Source organism: Schistocerca piceifrons, chromosome 11 (genome assembly GCF_021461385.2).
Source record: "Schistocerca piceifrons isolate TAMUIC-IGC-003096 chromosome 11, iqSchPice1.1, whole genome shotgun sequence".
Classification (NCBI taxonomy): Eukaryota; Metazoa; Arthropoda; class Insecta; order Orthoptera; family Acrididae; genus Schistocerca; species Schistocerca piceifrons.
In genome coordinates, this window is record NC_060148.1 from 57,600,024 (window position 1) to 57,613,264 (window position 13,241).

General features: G+C 39.7%; 1 protein-coding gene across 1 annotated transcript in view; it reads left to right on the plus strand.

Annotated features, from left to right (window-relative positions):
* Positions 1-13,241, plus strand: part of LOC124719991 (DEAD-box helicase Dbp80-like) — a 149,325-nt gene that overhangs the window by 44,468 nt on the left and 91,616 nt on the right. The window contains exon 3 of the mRNA XM_047245218.1: positions 3,547-3,639. Within this exon, the coding sequence (XP_047101174.1) occupies positions 3,547-3,639 (93 nt within the window). The remainder of the gene's footprint in view (positions 1-3,546; positions 3,640-13,241) is intronic.

The following is a 13,241-nucleotide window of genomic DNA, read 5'->3' on the forward strand; positions in this document are numbered from 1 at the left end:
CCGTCTGGTGGCTTGTGGAGTATAGATGTAGACGTAGATACGATGTCCCCCAAGTTGTCTCGAGAGCGCTTGGCTGAGCTGAAGTTGGCAGTGCAGACAGGTACTAGGGCAGAGGAATGAGTGGCAGTGCGACTCAGAGGAGTAAGAGTGTGACACGTGAACACTGCCATCACATTTCCGACTTTACAGTGGAGTACTAAATATTAACACTATGCAAATGCAGCTGTCACTGTTAACTTAATGTTTAACACATTGGCTGCCAAGAGGCTGCCGCTGGCAGTTGGAGTATTCGAAGGTGTTTGCCCGCTGGATTGCTTGCCACCAAACAGAAGACCCTCGGGAAGCTGAAGAAACGAATTCGGCATATTTGTCGCCACAAAAATGCAATCGAACTTCTCATTCTCCGTGACAATGCAAAGCTTCAAACAAGTCTGCACAACTGAGCTTGCACCTGACGCTGTGGTGTGGCCTGACACGACAGTAAACATTACTGTATGTGCGGCAGATGTCGTATTAAGCGTGCAATCGCTGCAGCTGTTCCAAAATTTTATATGCTACTTTACATTTCCAGTGCATGAAATCACAGGTGCTTGCAGAAAGGTTAAGAAAAGGGCTGCAGTTTTTATGAAGATGAAGAAGCAGTGACTAGTAGTGGTAGACAGTAACGAATATTTCGGTACATATAAAATGCATTAGGATGTGGTAAGAAACGCACCACTGCAGAAGGTAGATGTGAAAATACCCAAAACCCAAAACAAAAAAAGTGAGTGGTTTCCGGGTCATTACTTAATTTTTATTTCCACGGTTGTTCTGTTTGACCCGTGCAGCATGTAATAAATGTATGAGAATGCTTGATTTCTGTGCAGTGCAATGCAATCACATCAACAGGACAGATTTACTTTGCAAATATCGCAAGTCAGTGTTAGCATGAGTTTTATTTTACATCTTGAAAGAGACTGATTTATTGTAAAACTGGAACTATACCAACATTTATTAACAAAATACGACCATTTGAAGTATCGGACATAATTTGAGACTGGATTGAGGAGGTACGGCAGGGAGGACATAACGAGTTATCTGGGACGGAGAGTCTTAAACAGATGTAAAGCTTTGTTATTCCGGATGAAACCTGATTGGCAACTGAGGATTGAAGTAAATGGGTAAATCGATGAATGTTATTGGTATACAGGATAAGAGAGCTATCCTGATCCTGGATCTGTAAGGGTAGTAGCTTCAGTGACAGCTTTTTTGTTTACTTTGTCTGTGAAGGGTAGCATTACAAAGTTTCAGAAAATTTAGATTCTAGTGGTATTCTAATCATAAACCCGTAAGCAGTAAATACAACTTTGTTTTCTGTTAGAAACGACTATGAGGAAAAACAAAACAGCTCATATCTGTGTATATAATTGTTTAAAATTATTTATAAGGAGAAAGAGGAAATATGAGAGAAACAGTTTTTGCAATGGTTTAAATTCTCTTCTTTCATGGTTAAACCAGACTGCAATAAAGAAAATATAGCGTGGCAGTCGGCTTTAAAAGAAAACCTTTGTTTCATAAAGATATGCAGCCTGTGTCCATCCAAACATTTATTGGAGTATTGTGTAAAAATTTGAAGTTAATCGGCAAAGAACTTTTCGAGATTTTTGGTAACAACATTAAACATCAGCTTGTCTGTATATAGTAGTATGGATTAGAATGAATGGGGTGCCATGCTAAGTACCTTCTGCCACACACTTCAGTGGTTCACAGTGTAGACCATGTATGCGGCTGCAGATTTAGGAAATACACAGGTAAAATATTCTTAAAATATCTGAAGTCTAGATTCTTTTGGAGAACTATGAAGCAGATGGCTTCTGCATTTTCATTTGAAATGGATGCTTCCTTTATTGACATTACCATGTCCATGTCCTACTGTTTACAGTCAGATATCAATTTGCTGGTGTTCAAAGAATTTTTTAATATAAATGATCAACTGTGTGCTTGGTTTTGTGTCAAGTGTTATTACATGTACACACACCATAGTACTAAGCCCTTTTGCTATTTCACTCGTTACTGTAAACAGGTCACAAGTGAATCGGAGAACCACTTTGTTGATAACAGAGTATTGTGATGATGAGTTATTATAATGCATTTCATTGCTTAACGGTCAAGTGACATGCCACGCTAGAAGGGGCTAGCAAAAGACACGGTCCAATCACCTTAATGTGACCACCTGCCAAAAGCCTGAAAACCGCCTTCTGCAGTGCAGGAAGTGTGTCAGTGAGTTTATGGAAGTTACCATCAGGGATGTGGAGCTATGCCAACTTCATTGCCGTGACCAGCTGCACTAGGTTTCTCCTTTGAGAATATAGGGCGCAAACAGCCCGATTGACGTGGGTCCACTTATTCTCAACGGGGTTTATATCTGTGAGTTTGGTGCCCAGGGGAGTATAATAAAATCGTCCTGGTGCTCTTCGAACCATGCGCGTGCACTCTAAGCTGGTTGACGTGTTACATTGTCTGCTGTGCCGAGGAAAACAAACTGAATGTACGACATAGTCCCCAAGAGTACAGGCATTCTTGTGTCGATCCATTGTGCATTCCAGAATGATGACATCATGCAGGGAATGCCATGAAAAGATTACCCACACCCTTTAGTCTCCGTCCTCTGGCCTGGACCCTTGAGACATTGTTGCAGGGCTGTACACGCTAATGGCTGTGTGCTGGAAGGAGCATAAAATGTGATTTGTGTGAAAAGGCGACCTGTTGTCACTCAGGGGCACGCAAATGCCATCCTTCGCCACTTGCTGCAGAGTCTTGTAAGCAGCAAGATTCACTTTTTAGTGAGAGATCATCTTACCATCTTACATCTTCATAACTTCATCCAAATTTCCACCACATCTGTAAAGCACACACACACACTGTTCTATAGATAATCTTCAGTTTATAATGTACAGATTTTACATTTGTATTGAACCCTCAAAGGCCGTCAAGGGTCAGATTGTCACTTGTTAATAACAAACCAGCCTCTTTAAATAAATCTTACTGCACACAGATTTCAAGATTTTTCAATATGTGTGATATTAATTAGCTAAAATTTGACAATGGATAGCCGGCCGGAGTGGCCGAGCGGTTCTAGGCGCTCCAGTCTGGAACCGCACAACCGCTACGGTCACAGGTTTAAATCCTGCCTCGGGCATGGATGTGTGTGATGTCCTTAGGTTAGTTAGCTTTAAGTAGTTGCAAGTCTAGGGGACTGATAACCTCAGAAGTTAAGTCCCATAGTGCTCAGAGCCATTTGAACCATTTGACAATGGACAGAAATGCCCAGTGGTTAACTGACTTATGATGCACCCAGTATTTTAGCACAGGTCATTTAGCCAGTTTTGTTAAGTGTCCCCCTTTATCATCCTTTAGCATATTTTCTTTTTCAGCCATTTCATAACTTTGCATTTGAGACATGTCATAACCCATATTTCTGCATGTAATTTTATTGTTGTTTGTATGAAGTAGACTTCTGTTGTCATTGTCTGTGATGGGTATTGCTAAATTTTGCGTTTGTTGCAGCAAGCCAAACCTTCTGAAGGGTGTGTATGCAATGGGCTTCAATGCTCCTTCCAGAATACAAGAGGCTGCCCTGCCGATCCTGCTTGCAGAACCGTAAGTCTCTTTTTCAATTTAGAGGGTCCCTTCTGTTCTCTACAGAGTTGAATTGCAGCTAAATATGCAACATTTTATCTTTTCTACATTAGGTTTTTATTAAATGCCACACTGCTGTTTTCTGGGTAGAGGAACTGGAGATCAATGACTACATTTGCTCTAGAAGGGCATAATTTTAAATAGCAGTTAGATATTAGTCTCCCCGTGAGGGACAAATTGCATTTGTGTGAAATTCGAGTAAAGCAGTTGTTAGTTATTTCCCTTGCAGATCCTTCGTGATTTTGACTCTGCTGCAACAGAGAGATTTGCTAGGGGATGGGTGGGACCAGTGTAAAGAAAAGTTATTTTCAGTACGTTAGCATATGACTAGGTCATCTGTCCAATGCAAGGAGGGAAGCTTGGAGTACAAATACAATCTTGACCCGGAACTGAATTTTCCCAGTTATGAAAGTTGTTAATATCAGAAAATGTTAGTGTTTGTTTCTTTGGCATCTTTGTACACATTACTTGTAAAATGTAAAAATTATTTGCAAGGTATGGAGAACCTCGAGTAGCTCTGCGTTCTTGCTATTTTCACACTTTATTGTGTAAAGACGGTCATTGCCATGTAGCATTTACTGAAGAGTTGGTGCACATGAAATTTGCTGAGCTTTCAGATTTTTGTGGAGGGTGTTTGCTTGCTATATTTTTTCTGAATAGTTTGATGGTGCATTACATACATATGCTATGAATTATCACCTCAGTATGAAACTTCGTGTTAATTTATAGGTCCAGCCGAGCAGGAGGGAGCAGCAAGCAGCAGCAGCAGAAGTGCTTTGTGTTAGTGCACAATGTTTAGTTTAGTGCTTTTCTCAATAACTCCTATGAAGACGTCAATATTATGTCTTTTCATATGATTGACTAGTGTGTGTCTACATTTTCTAAGAGCTTGCATATTTATTTCATATGTTGGTTTTTATGTGAGAGACTTCCTTGTGGAAAAAACTGGTGATAAATCTGTTGTCAGTAGCGTGATTTGTTTTTGTTTCAATAGCTTGCAGATTATGCATCTATAGTGTAGTGAGAACTTTGCAGAGCTAATTTTAGTGTTTGTTTATTCTTCTCATTTATAGTTTGTATGAATGTCAGCTTCAGTAGTGCCACAGAGGATACATTTCTCTCTTGTTGACATATCTGTCCCCTAGTGAAATATGCTTTTAAATACTTGTCCTCGAGCCATTCCATACTAGCCATTTTACACTTCCTGCCAATATCATTATTTATATGTTATATTTCCTTTTGCCTGCTTCATTTGCTGCATTTTTATATTTTATCCTTTCATCAATTATATTCAGTATCTCCTGTGTTTTCGAGGGATTTGTATTAGGCCTGGACCCTTGTCTTTTTACCTATTTGATCCTCTGCTGCCTTCACTATTTCATCTTTTAAAGCTACCCATTCTTCTTCTTCTTCTACTGTATTCCTTTCTCCTATTCTTGTCAATTGTTACCAAATGCCCCTCTGAAACTTAACAATCTCTGGTTTGTTCAACTTATGCAGCTCCGATCTCTTTAATTTCTAACCTTTTTTGCAATTTCTGCAGGTTTACTCTTCATTTCGTAACCAGTCAATTGTGGTCATTCAGCATCTGCCCTTGGAAATGTCCTGCTGTTTAAAATTTGGTTCTGAAATCCCTGTCTTACCATTATATAATCAGTCTGAAGCTTTCTGGTGTCTCCAGATCTCTTACAGATATTCAACCTTCGTGAGTCTTCAACCAAGTTCTAACAATTAAATTATGCTCAGCACAAAATTCTACCAGGCAACTGCTTCTTTATTCCTCTCCCCCAGTCCAATTCACCTATTTTTCCGACTCTTCCTTTTCCTACCCATCAAAATTAAATTTTTGTCATTCTTAACTGTCTGAATAATTTATTTTGTCTCACACTTTCGACAATCTCTTCATAATCTGCAGAGATAGTCGGCATATAAACTTGTACTACTGTGTTGGGTGTGAGCTTCGTGTCTATCTTGGTCACAATAATGCGTTTACTGTGCATTTCGTAGTACCGTAACTGCATTCCTATGTTTATTCATTATTAAACACACTTGTGCATTACCCTTATTTAACTTTGTATTTATAACCCTGTATTCACCTGACCAGAAGGTCTGTTCTTCCTGCCACCGATCTTCACTAATTCCCACTTTATCTAACATCAATCTATCTATTTCCCAAGACGTATTATTGATTACATAAATTAACATTAATTTTTTTTTTTTTTTTTTCAAATATCAGCAATAATGCATGACGCAATGTGATGAAGATTACAGCTGGTGAAATGAATGTAAGCACAATATCTTCCTCGCTTAGTCCACATGCTACACACATACTTTGTACCGTGCACCTGTGATAGTAAAATTGAGACATTTACAAAACACATACTTACACTGAAGTGCCAAAGAAATGGGTATATGCATGTGTATTCAAATACAGGGATATGTAAACAGACAGAATACAGTGCAGCCGTCTGCAACATCTATGCAAGACAACAAGTGTTTAGCGCTGTTGTGGAATCGATTACTGCTGTTATGATGGCAGGTTATCAAGAGTTAAGTGAGTTTGAATGTGGTGTTATAATCAGCACATGAGCGATGAGATGCATCATTTCTGAGGTAGCGATGAAGTGGGGATTTTCCAGTACGACAATTTCACAAGTGTACCGTGAATATTAGGTATTGTGGAAAACATCAAATCTCTGACATTGCTGTGGCCAGGAAAAATCCACCAAGAATGGGACCAATGATGACTGAAGAGAATCGTTCAAGTACAACCCTTCCACAAATTGGTGCAGATTTCAGTGCTGGGCCATCGACAAGTGTCAGCATGTGAACCAGTCAACAAAACCTCATCGATATGGGCTTTAGGAGCCGCAGGCCTACTTGTGTACCCTTGACGACTGCACGGCCCAAGTTTTACACCTCGCCCTGGCCCCTGAACACCAACATTGGATTGTTGATGACTGGAAACATGTTGCCTTGTTGGACGAGTCTCAGTTCAAATTGTATCAAGGGGATGGACGTATACAGGTATGGAGACAGCCTCATGAATCCATGGACCCTGCATGTCAGCAGGGGACTGTTCAAGCTGGTGGTGGATCTGTAATGGTGTGGGGCGTGTGCAGTTGGAATGATACGGGACCCCTGATACGTCTAGATAAGACTCTGACAGGTGACACATACATAAGCACCCTGTCTTATTACCTGCATCCATTCGTGCCCAGTGTGCATTTCGAGAGACTTGGGCAATTCCAGCAGGATAGTGCGATTCCCCACACGTCCAGAATTGCTACAGAGTGGCTCCAGGAACACTCTTCTGAGTTTAAACACCACCTCTGGCCACCAGACTCCCTAGACATGAACATTATTAAGCATATCTGGGATGCCTTGCAATGTGCTGTTCAGATGAGACCTCCATCCCCTCATACTCTTATAGATTTATGGACAGCCGTGCAGGAATCACGATGTCAGTCCCCTCCAGCACTACTTCCAACATTAGTCGAGTCCATTCCACGTCGTGTGCCCGCGGGGGCCTCACACAATATTAGGCAGATGTACCAGTTTGTTTGGCTCTTCAGTGTAAATAGCTCATGAAAATTGCTGCAGTACACCAGTAATTTCATTATTAGCTTCACAAGAATAAGTGAAGTAACTGACAGTTAACTAGACAGTAACTCTATAATTGCTACTCCACTTCTGTAGGGTGTCCACATTATTATTATTATTATTATTAGTGGCATCTGGTCAGACACAAATCACTGGCAGAGTGAAGTCTTTCAAGATTTTAAACATGGCTGCAGCAGCAACTGTTAAAATTCTTCACAATAAAGGATGGCAGCCAAAAACAGTTGCAGGATAGAATTTTTTTATTAAAATTCTTGACCAAGCTTTCGGTACATATAAATATACCTTCATCAGAAGTAAACTTCTAAAATTACATCATGCACTGGAGAATAATGAAACAATTATGCCAAAAGGCGTCGTCAGTAATTAAAATATCATCTCCATTTGTACAACATGTGTAATGGGCACAGGATCAAAGCGAACAGTTTAACAATGTTACTTCGCAAATCGCCAAAGTGGCGTTAAGTGAAAAGACTTGACTAGGTAGCCAAACTAGTGCAAATGGGGTCTCCTGGCCAGTAATGTTGTACAAAATAAATATTAACTCAATAAATGTAGAATTTAGTACTACAATGTGTGTTATTTAATTATTTTATTTGTAGGCCATCTAAGGATTACAGTAAGCTTGCTACTGCCGTAATAACAGCTTGATCTCGTTTATTTTTATTTTTTTTTTTAATTAAGGCAAATATTTTTCATCAGTTCACTTTGTATAGCATTGTGTACATCTGAGCACTTGGCACCAATTGGCCATTTCTCCTGTCAGAAAGTCCCAAATTGCGCTTAATAGAATAACTTTGTGGTCAGTAGGTGGGGAGACAGTGTTGGCGATATGCAGGCAGGCATGCCCAATGAGGCTCTGTGCTTGTATATGCAAAATAGGCTGTACAACGAGCATGTGGCACTCGAGAAAGATCTGCGAGTGGCTCGTGGGTGTCTCCTACCACTGAGCTTATTCCCTTATCAATCACAATGTAGTTGTTCTGAAGATTTCCAGTTTGGTGTGTCTTTTGCTTATATGCTCATTTACTGTAGTTCTTTTTTGATGTTCATTTGCACAGATATTCTTGTTTAGGGTTTAGAGGCAACTATGTTGAAGATGCATCTTGTTCATTAGTTGCCGCTGTCACTTTGTATGTGGCTATCAAATTGTACTCTGTGTTTAAACATGTATCCACAATTTGTACTATTAGCCAAAACATTGACTGTTGGCCTTGCAATTTAAAGCCACGTGATGGTATTGCTGGCATGGAAGTGTGAGGGCGAATCACACAAATGGGATTTTACTTAAAATAATTATTTATTGAAAAAATAAAAGGCAAATACATCTCCCATTCCATTACGTCATCTGCTACAGCAACAATATGCAGAATATTTGAATTAAATTGGTGTTGGTTGCAATTTGTTCTTTTATTAACAACTTATTTTGCCTTTGTGAGGCATCTTCAAATTGGGTCTATAGGGATAACAAAACTAGCAAAAATTAGGGAATGGTCCTAGCATGCTCAGTTCTGAAAGTGAGTAAGGAATTTGTACTAAACTTAAAATTTTCTTTCCACAACATTTTAAAAACCATAAAACGGCTCTGTGCTAGATTGAAGCATGCATGGAATCAGATGAGAAAAACAACTAATGTAATATTGGGTAACTGTGAGATAGAATGTTAAATAAATAATCAAAATGAATAAAACATACCTTAATAAAGTTTTACCAGTAGACAAGAATGGTGCAATGTTAGGACTACACTTGCAAAGAAGTATAATCGTTTAAACCTAATACACAGAGGTACTGCTGCAACTTCACCAAGGCAGGAGTGTCAGCTGCTGACACTGATGCGCTATGGAATGAGGCAGGCATACAGCGACTGCAGAGGACACACCTATACAGCATTCAAAGCATATTTAATGTTCACTAAAAACACCTAAAACTGATTGAATGAGTATAATAAAATTAAGTGGTTACAATTAATCAGAATGTTGTTACACATGAAGAAAGCTTAAAATTATTCCAAATGTATAAAATAGTAACACCAACTACAACTAAATAAAACTGTAAAATAACCAACAAATATGGGTGTCATCCCAGTAACCAGGGATGAAAAAATTCTTAAAACAGGAAGTCCTGACACAATTTTTTCATGGTTTTTAAAAAGCTGTAGAAGGATAATTTTAAGGTTAGTAACGATTACATATTTACATTTAGAATCATCCATGCTAGGACTGTACCCTAATATTTGCTTACTTTACTATCCCTATAGATAAACTAGAGATGCCCCACAAAGTTGAAACATGTTGTTTATAAAAAGTATACATTGCAGCCAAGACTGTTTTTAATTCAAAACAAATATAATTAATTTTTCTACTTAGTTTTCTCCTTTTGAAATACAATTTTCCCAGTGAGAAGGAAGTTTTTTTTTCTTATACCAGCGCCATAGTTAAGCTGGTTGCCTCAGGAACAGATTGAGTACAGATCTCTCCACTCTCTTCACCTTCAAATCATTGCCCTCTTAGAGTTCCTTTAAGTTAGCCAAATAAAAGAAAATCACAGGGTGATATGTCTGAAGTCTAGGGAGAATGATAAAATTGAATCTAGTGCAATTCTTCAAGTTTTGGGACTGTTGGAGCTTCAATACAGGACCCAACACGGTTATGGAGGAGGTTGACCTCTCAATTTGGTCAGTCTCGTCGTTCTCGGCAATTCGCAGCCCTCACCTTGTTTGACAGCTCGCAGTAGTAAGCAGTGTCGATTGTGTGTTGCTCGCGCAAAAAAATCTGTGAGAAAAATGCCTTGTTGGCCAAAGAAAATGGTTGAAAGGACCTTGGCAGTTGACAGTCGGTTCTTGGCTTTCACTAGGGTTCTCGCCTTTCCTCCGCCACTGTAGACTAGCTTCTTTTAACTTGGGAATGCAGTGATGGAGCCACACTTCATTGCAGCTGACAATTCCACTCAAAAATTCAGCCCTTTGTCGCAGATCTTACTGTAAGCTTCTGACAGACTTCCAAACATCTCGGCTTCTGATCTGCAGTTAGAAGACAAAGACCTATCTTGACACACACTTAACAGAACTGAAGGTCATTTGCGATGATTGCTTGATAGCTTCCTAATTGCCTGACACGTCCTGCAGTTTCAAATATGCTCGCCAATTGATCTTCTTCCAGAATGTCTTAAAAAAGCGTGAATGTTGTAGTCCAAAATGTTGATCTGATGACGGCGATCGTGTTCCTGATTTCACTTTTTTTTTTTTTTTCCTTCCTCAGACTGTGTTTGCCAGGCAAACGCGACAAACTGTGGAGAGAATCTCTGAAAAATTTCCATCACTCAAACTCATTCTCGAGTGCAAAATTTAAAATTATGTGCTGCACAACAGAATGGTGCGCTTGGTGCTCAAACATCATGAACACTATTGACAAACTGGTTGTGAGTGTGAAATTGCCAGTGGCCCCCACTCCTAATGCCAACCTACACCCCTGCCTGCCACCTCCCAAGCATATTAGAAATATGGCCCCAGTCCTACCAATCTTAAATGCTCCAGAACAAAAATCATATTTATATTTGATTTGCCCTCATATATAAGTAGAACAGAGAGAAATGGGGAATCAGTCTAGTGGTGATATGGGCCTCAGAAAGGGGAAATCTGGTGACGTAAGTGACTTTTTAATGGCCCGTGGAGCATCATGGAAATTGCAAATCTGGCCAGCAGTTTGCAAGCTACTGTTGCGAGCATCTTTGGAAAATGGTGGAAGGACAATGAAACTGTGAATAAGTGACAAGTTGTAGGATTTCCGTACCTCATCCCAGAATGTAGGTGTCAGTGGCTTGACTGCTCTGTAAAGTAGGATAGGCAGCAATTTGTGACAGGTCTGATGAGCAGTAAAATGGAGCAGTCACAAGCATTTCAGAGCACACTGTCAGTGTCATTATGAACGTTTGGTCTGCAGCACACAACACTCTGACTAAATATGATAAATTAGAATTAAAAGGACATAGAATAATTGAAATTTGAGTGGGTACCAATGGAAAACTGTAGTCTGACGAATTGTATTTCTTGTTACACCAGGTTGACGATCGTGTCGGGATATTATCATCCCAGTGAACGGCTGCTCGAAAAAGGTGCTGTGCCACAGCTGTGGGCTGCGGGCCAGTACTAAGTTATGGGTGACATTCACTTGGTCTTCTATAGTACTCTTGGCAGCCCTCAAAGGCACTGTGACTGCTCCAGACTATGTGAACATCATAGTGGACAACCTGTATCCTCTCACACTGAGTCTTCTCTAACAGTGGTTGTATCTTCCAGCAGGACAACTCTTCATGTCACAAGACACAGAGTTGTGATAAAGTAGTTTAAGAAGCAGAGTAATGAACTTATGTTGATGCCTTGGCCACCAAATTTGCCTGATTTTAACCTGATGGAACCCATTTTGGATGCTGTGCCCATAATTTACAGAAAATGCATGACCTGTGTGTTGACCTGTGGTGCCACATACCTCTGTGAAACCTACCGACGACTTTACAGATCTTTACTGGGCAAAACCACTGTTGTATTGCAATCCAAAAGTAGTTGAATATGCTATTAAACAGGTGATCGTAATGTTTTGCAGCAACTCTGTATATGCCTTGTCAGTGTTTTTAAATGTTGTTATTGTGGCCTTCAGTCCAGAGGCTGGTTTGATGCAACTCTCCATGCTACTCTATCCTGTGCGAGCTTCATCTCCCAGTACCTACTGCAACCTACATCCTTCTTAATCTGCTTAGTGTATTCATCTCTTGGTCTCCCTCTACGATTTTTACCCTCCATGCTGCCCTCCAGTACCAAATTGGTGATCCCTTGATGCCTCGGAACATGTCCTACCAATTGATCCCTTCTTCTAGTAAAGTTGTGCCACAAATTTCTCTTCTCTCCAATTCTATTCAATACCTCCCCATTAGTTATGTGGTCAACCCATCTAATCTTCAGCATTCTTCTGTAGCACCACATTTCGAAAGCTTCTATTCTCTTTTTGTCCAAACTATTTATCATCCACGTTTCCCTTCCATACATGGCTACACTCCATACCAATACTTTTCAGAAATGACTTTTCCTGACACTTAAATCTATACTCGATATTAACAAATTTCTCTTCTTCAGAAACGCTTTCCTTGCCATTGCCAGTCTACATTTTATATCCTCTCTACTTCGACCATCATCAGTTATTTTGCTCCCCAAATAGCAAAACTCCTTTACTACTTTAAGTGCCTCATTTCCTAATCTAATTCTCTCAGCATCACCCAACTTAAATCGACTACATTCCATTATCCTCGTTTTGCTTTTGTTGATGTTCATCTTATATCCTCCTTTCAAGACACTGTACATTCCATTCAGCTAAGCTTCCAGGTCCTTTGCTGTCTCTGACAGAATTACAATGTCATCGGTGAACCTCAAAGTTTTTATTTCTTCTCCATGGATTTTAATTCCTACTCCGAATTTTTCTTTTGTTTCCTTTACTGCTTGCTCAATATACAGATTCAATAACATCAGGAATAGGCTACAACCCTGTCTCACTCCCTTCCCAACTACTGCTTCCCTTTCATACCCCTCGACTCTTATAACTGCCATCTGGTTTCTGTACAAATTGTAAATAGCCTTTCGCTCCCTGTATTTTACCCCTGCCACATTCAAAATTTGAAAGAGAGTATTCCAGTCAACATTGTTGGTATGAGGCACGTCTGGAAAGTAAGTACCATTTTGAGAAAAAAGATTCAGAAAAATATTTCTTTCAAACCAAAATTTATTTTTACAAGGAAGAGCATTTCTTAATCAATTTTTCTACATAGTTGACACCATTGCTCAGACATTTATCGTAATGGGAGACCCACTTATCTGTCTCTTCTTCAGAGAAAGCTAACGCCAGTGAAGACAGCCACTGAGGAACACTGTTCTTTTTGAGTCGTCATTGCTGTCAAAG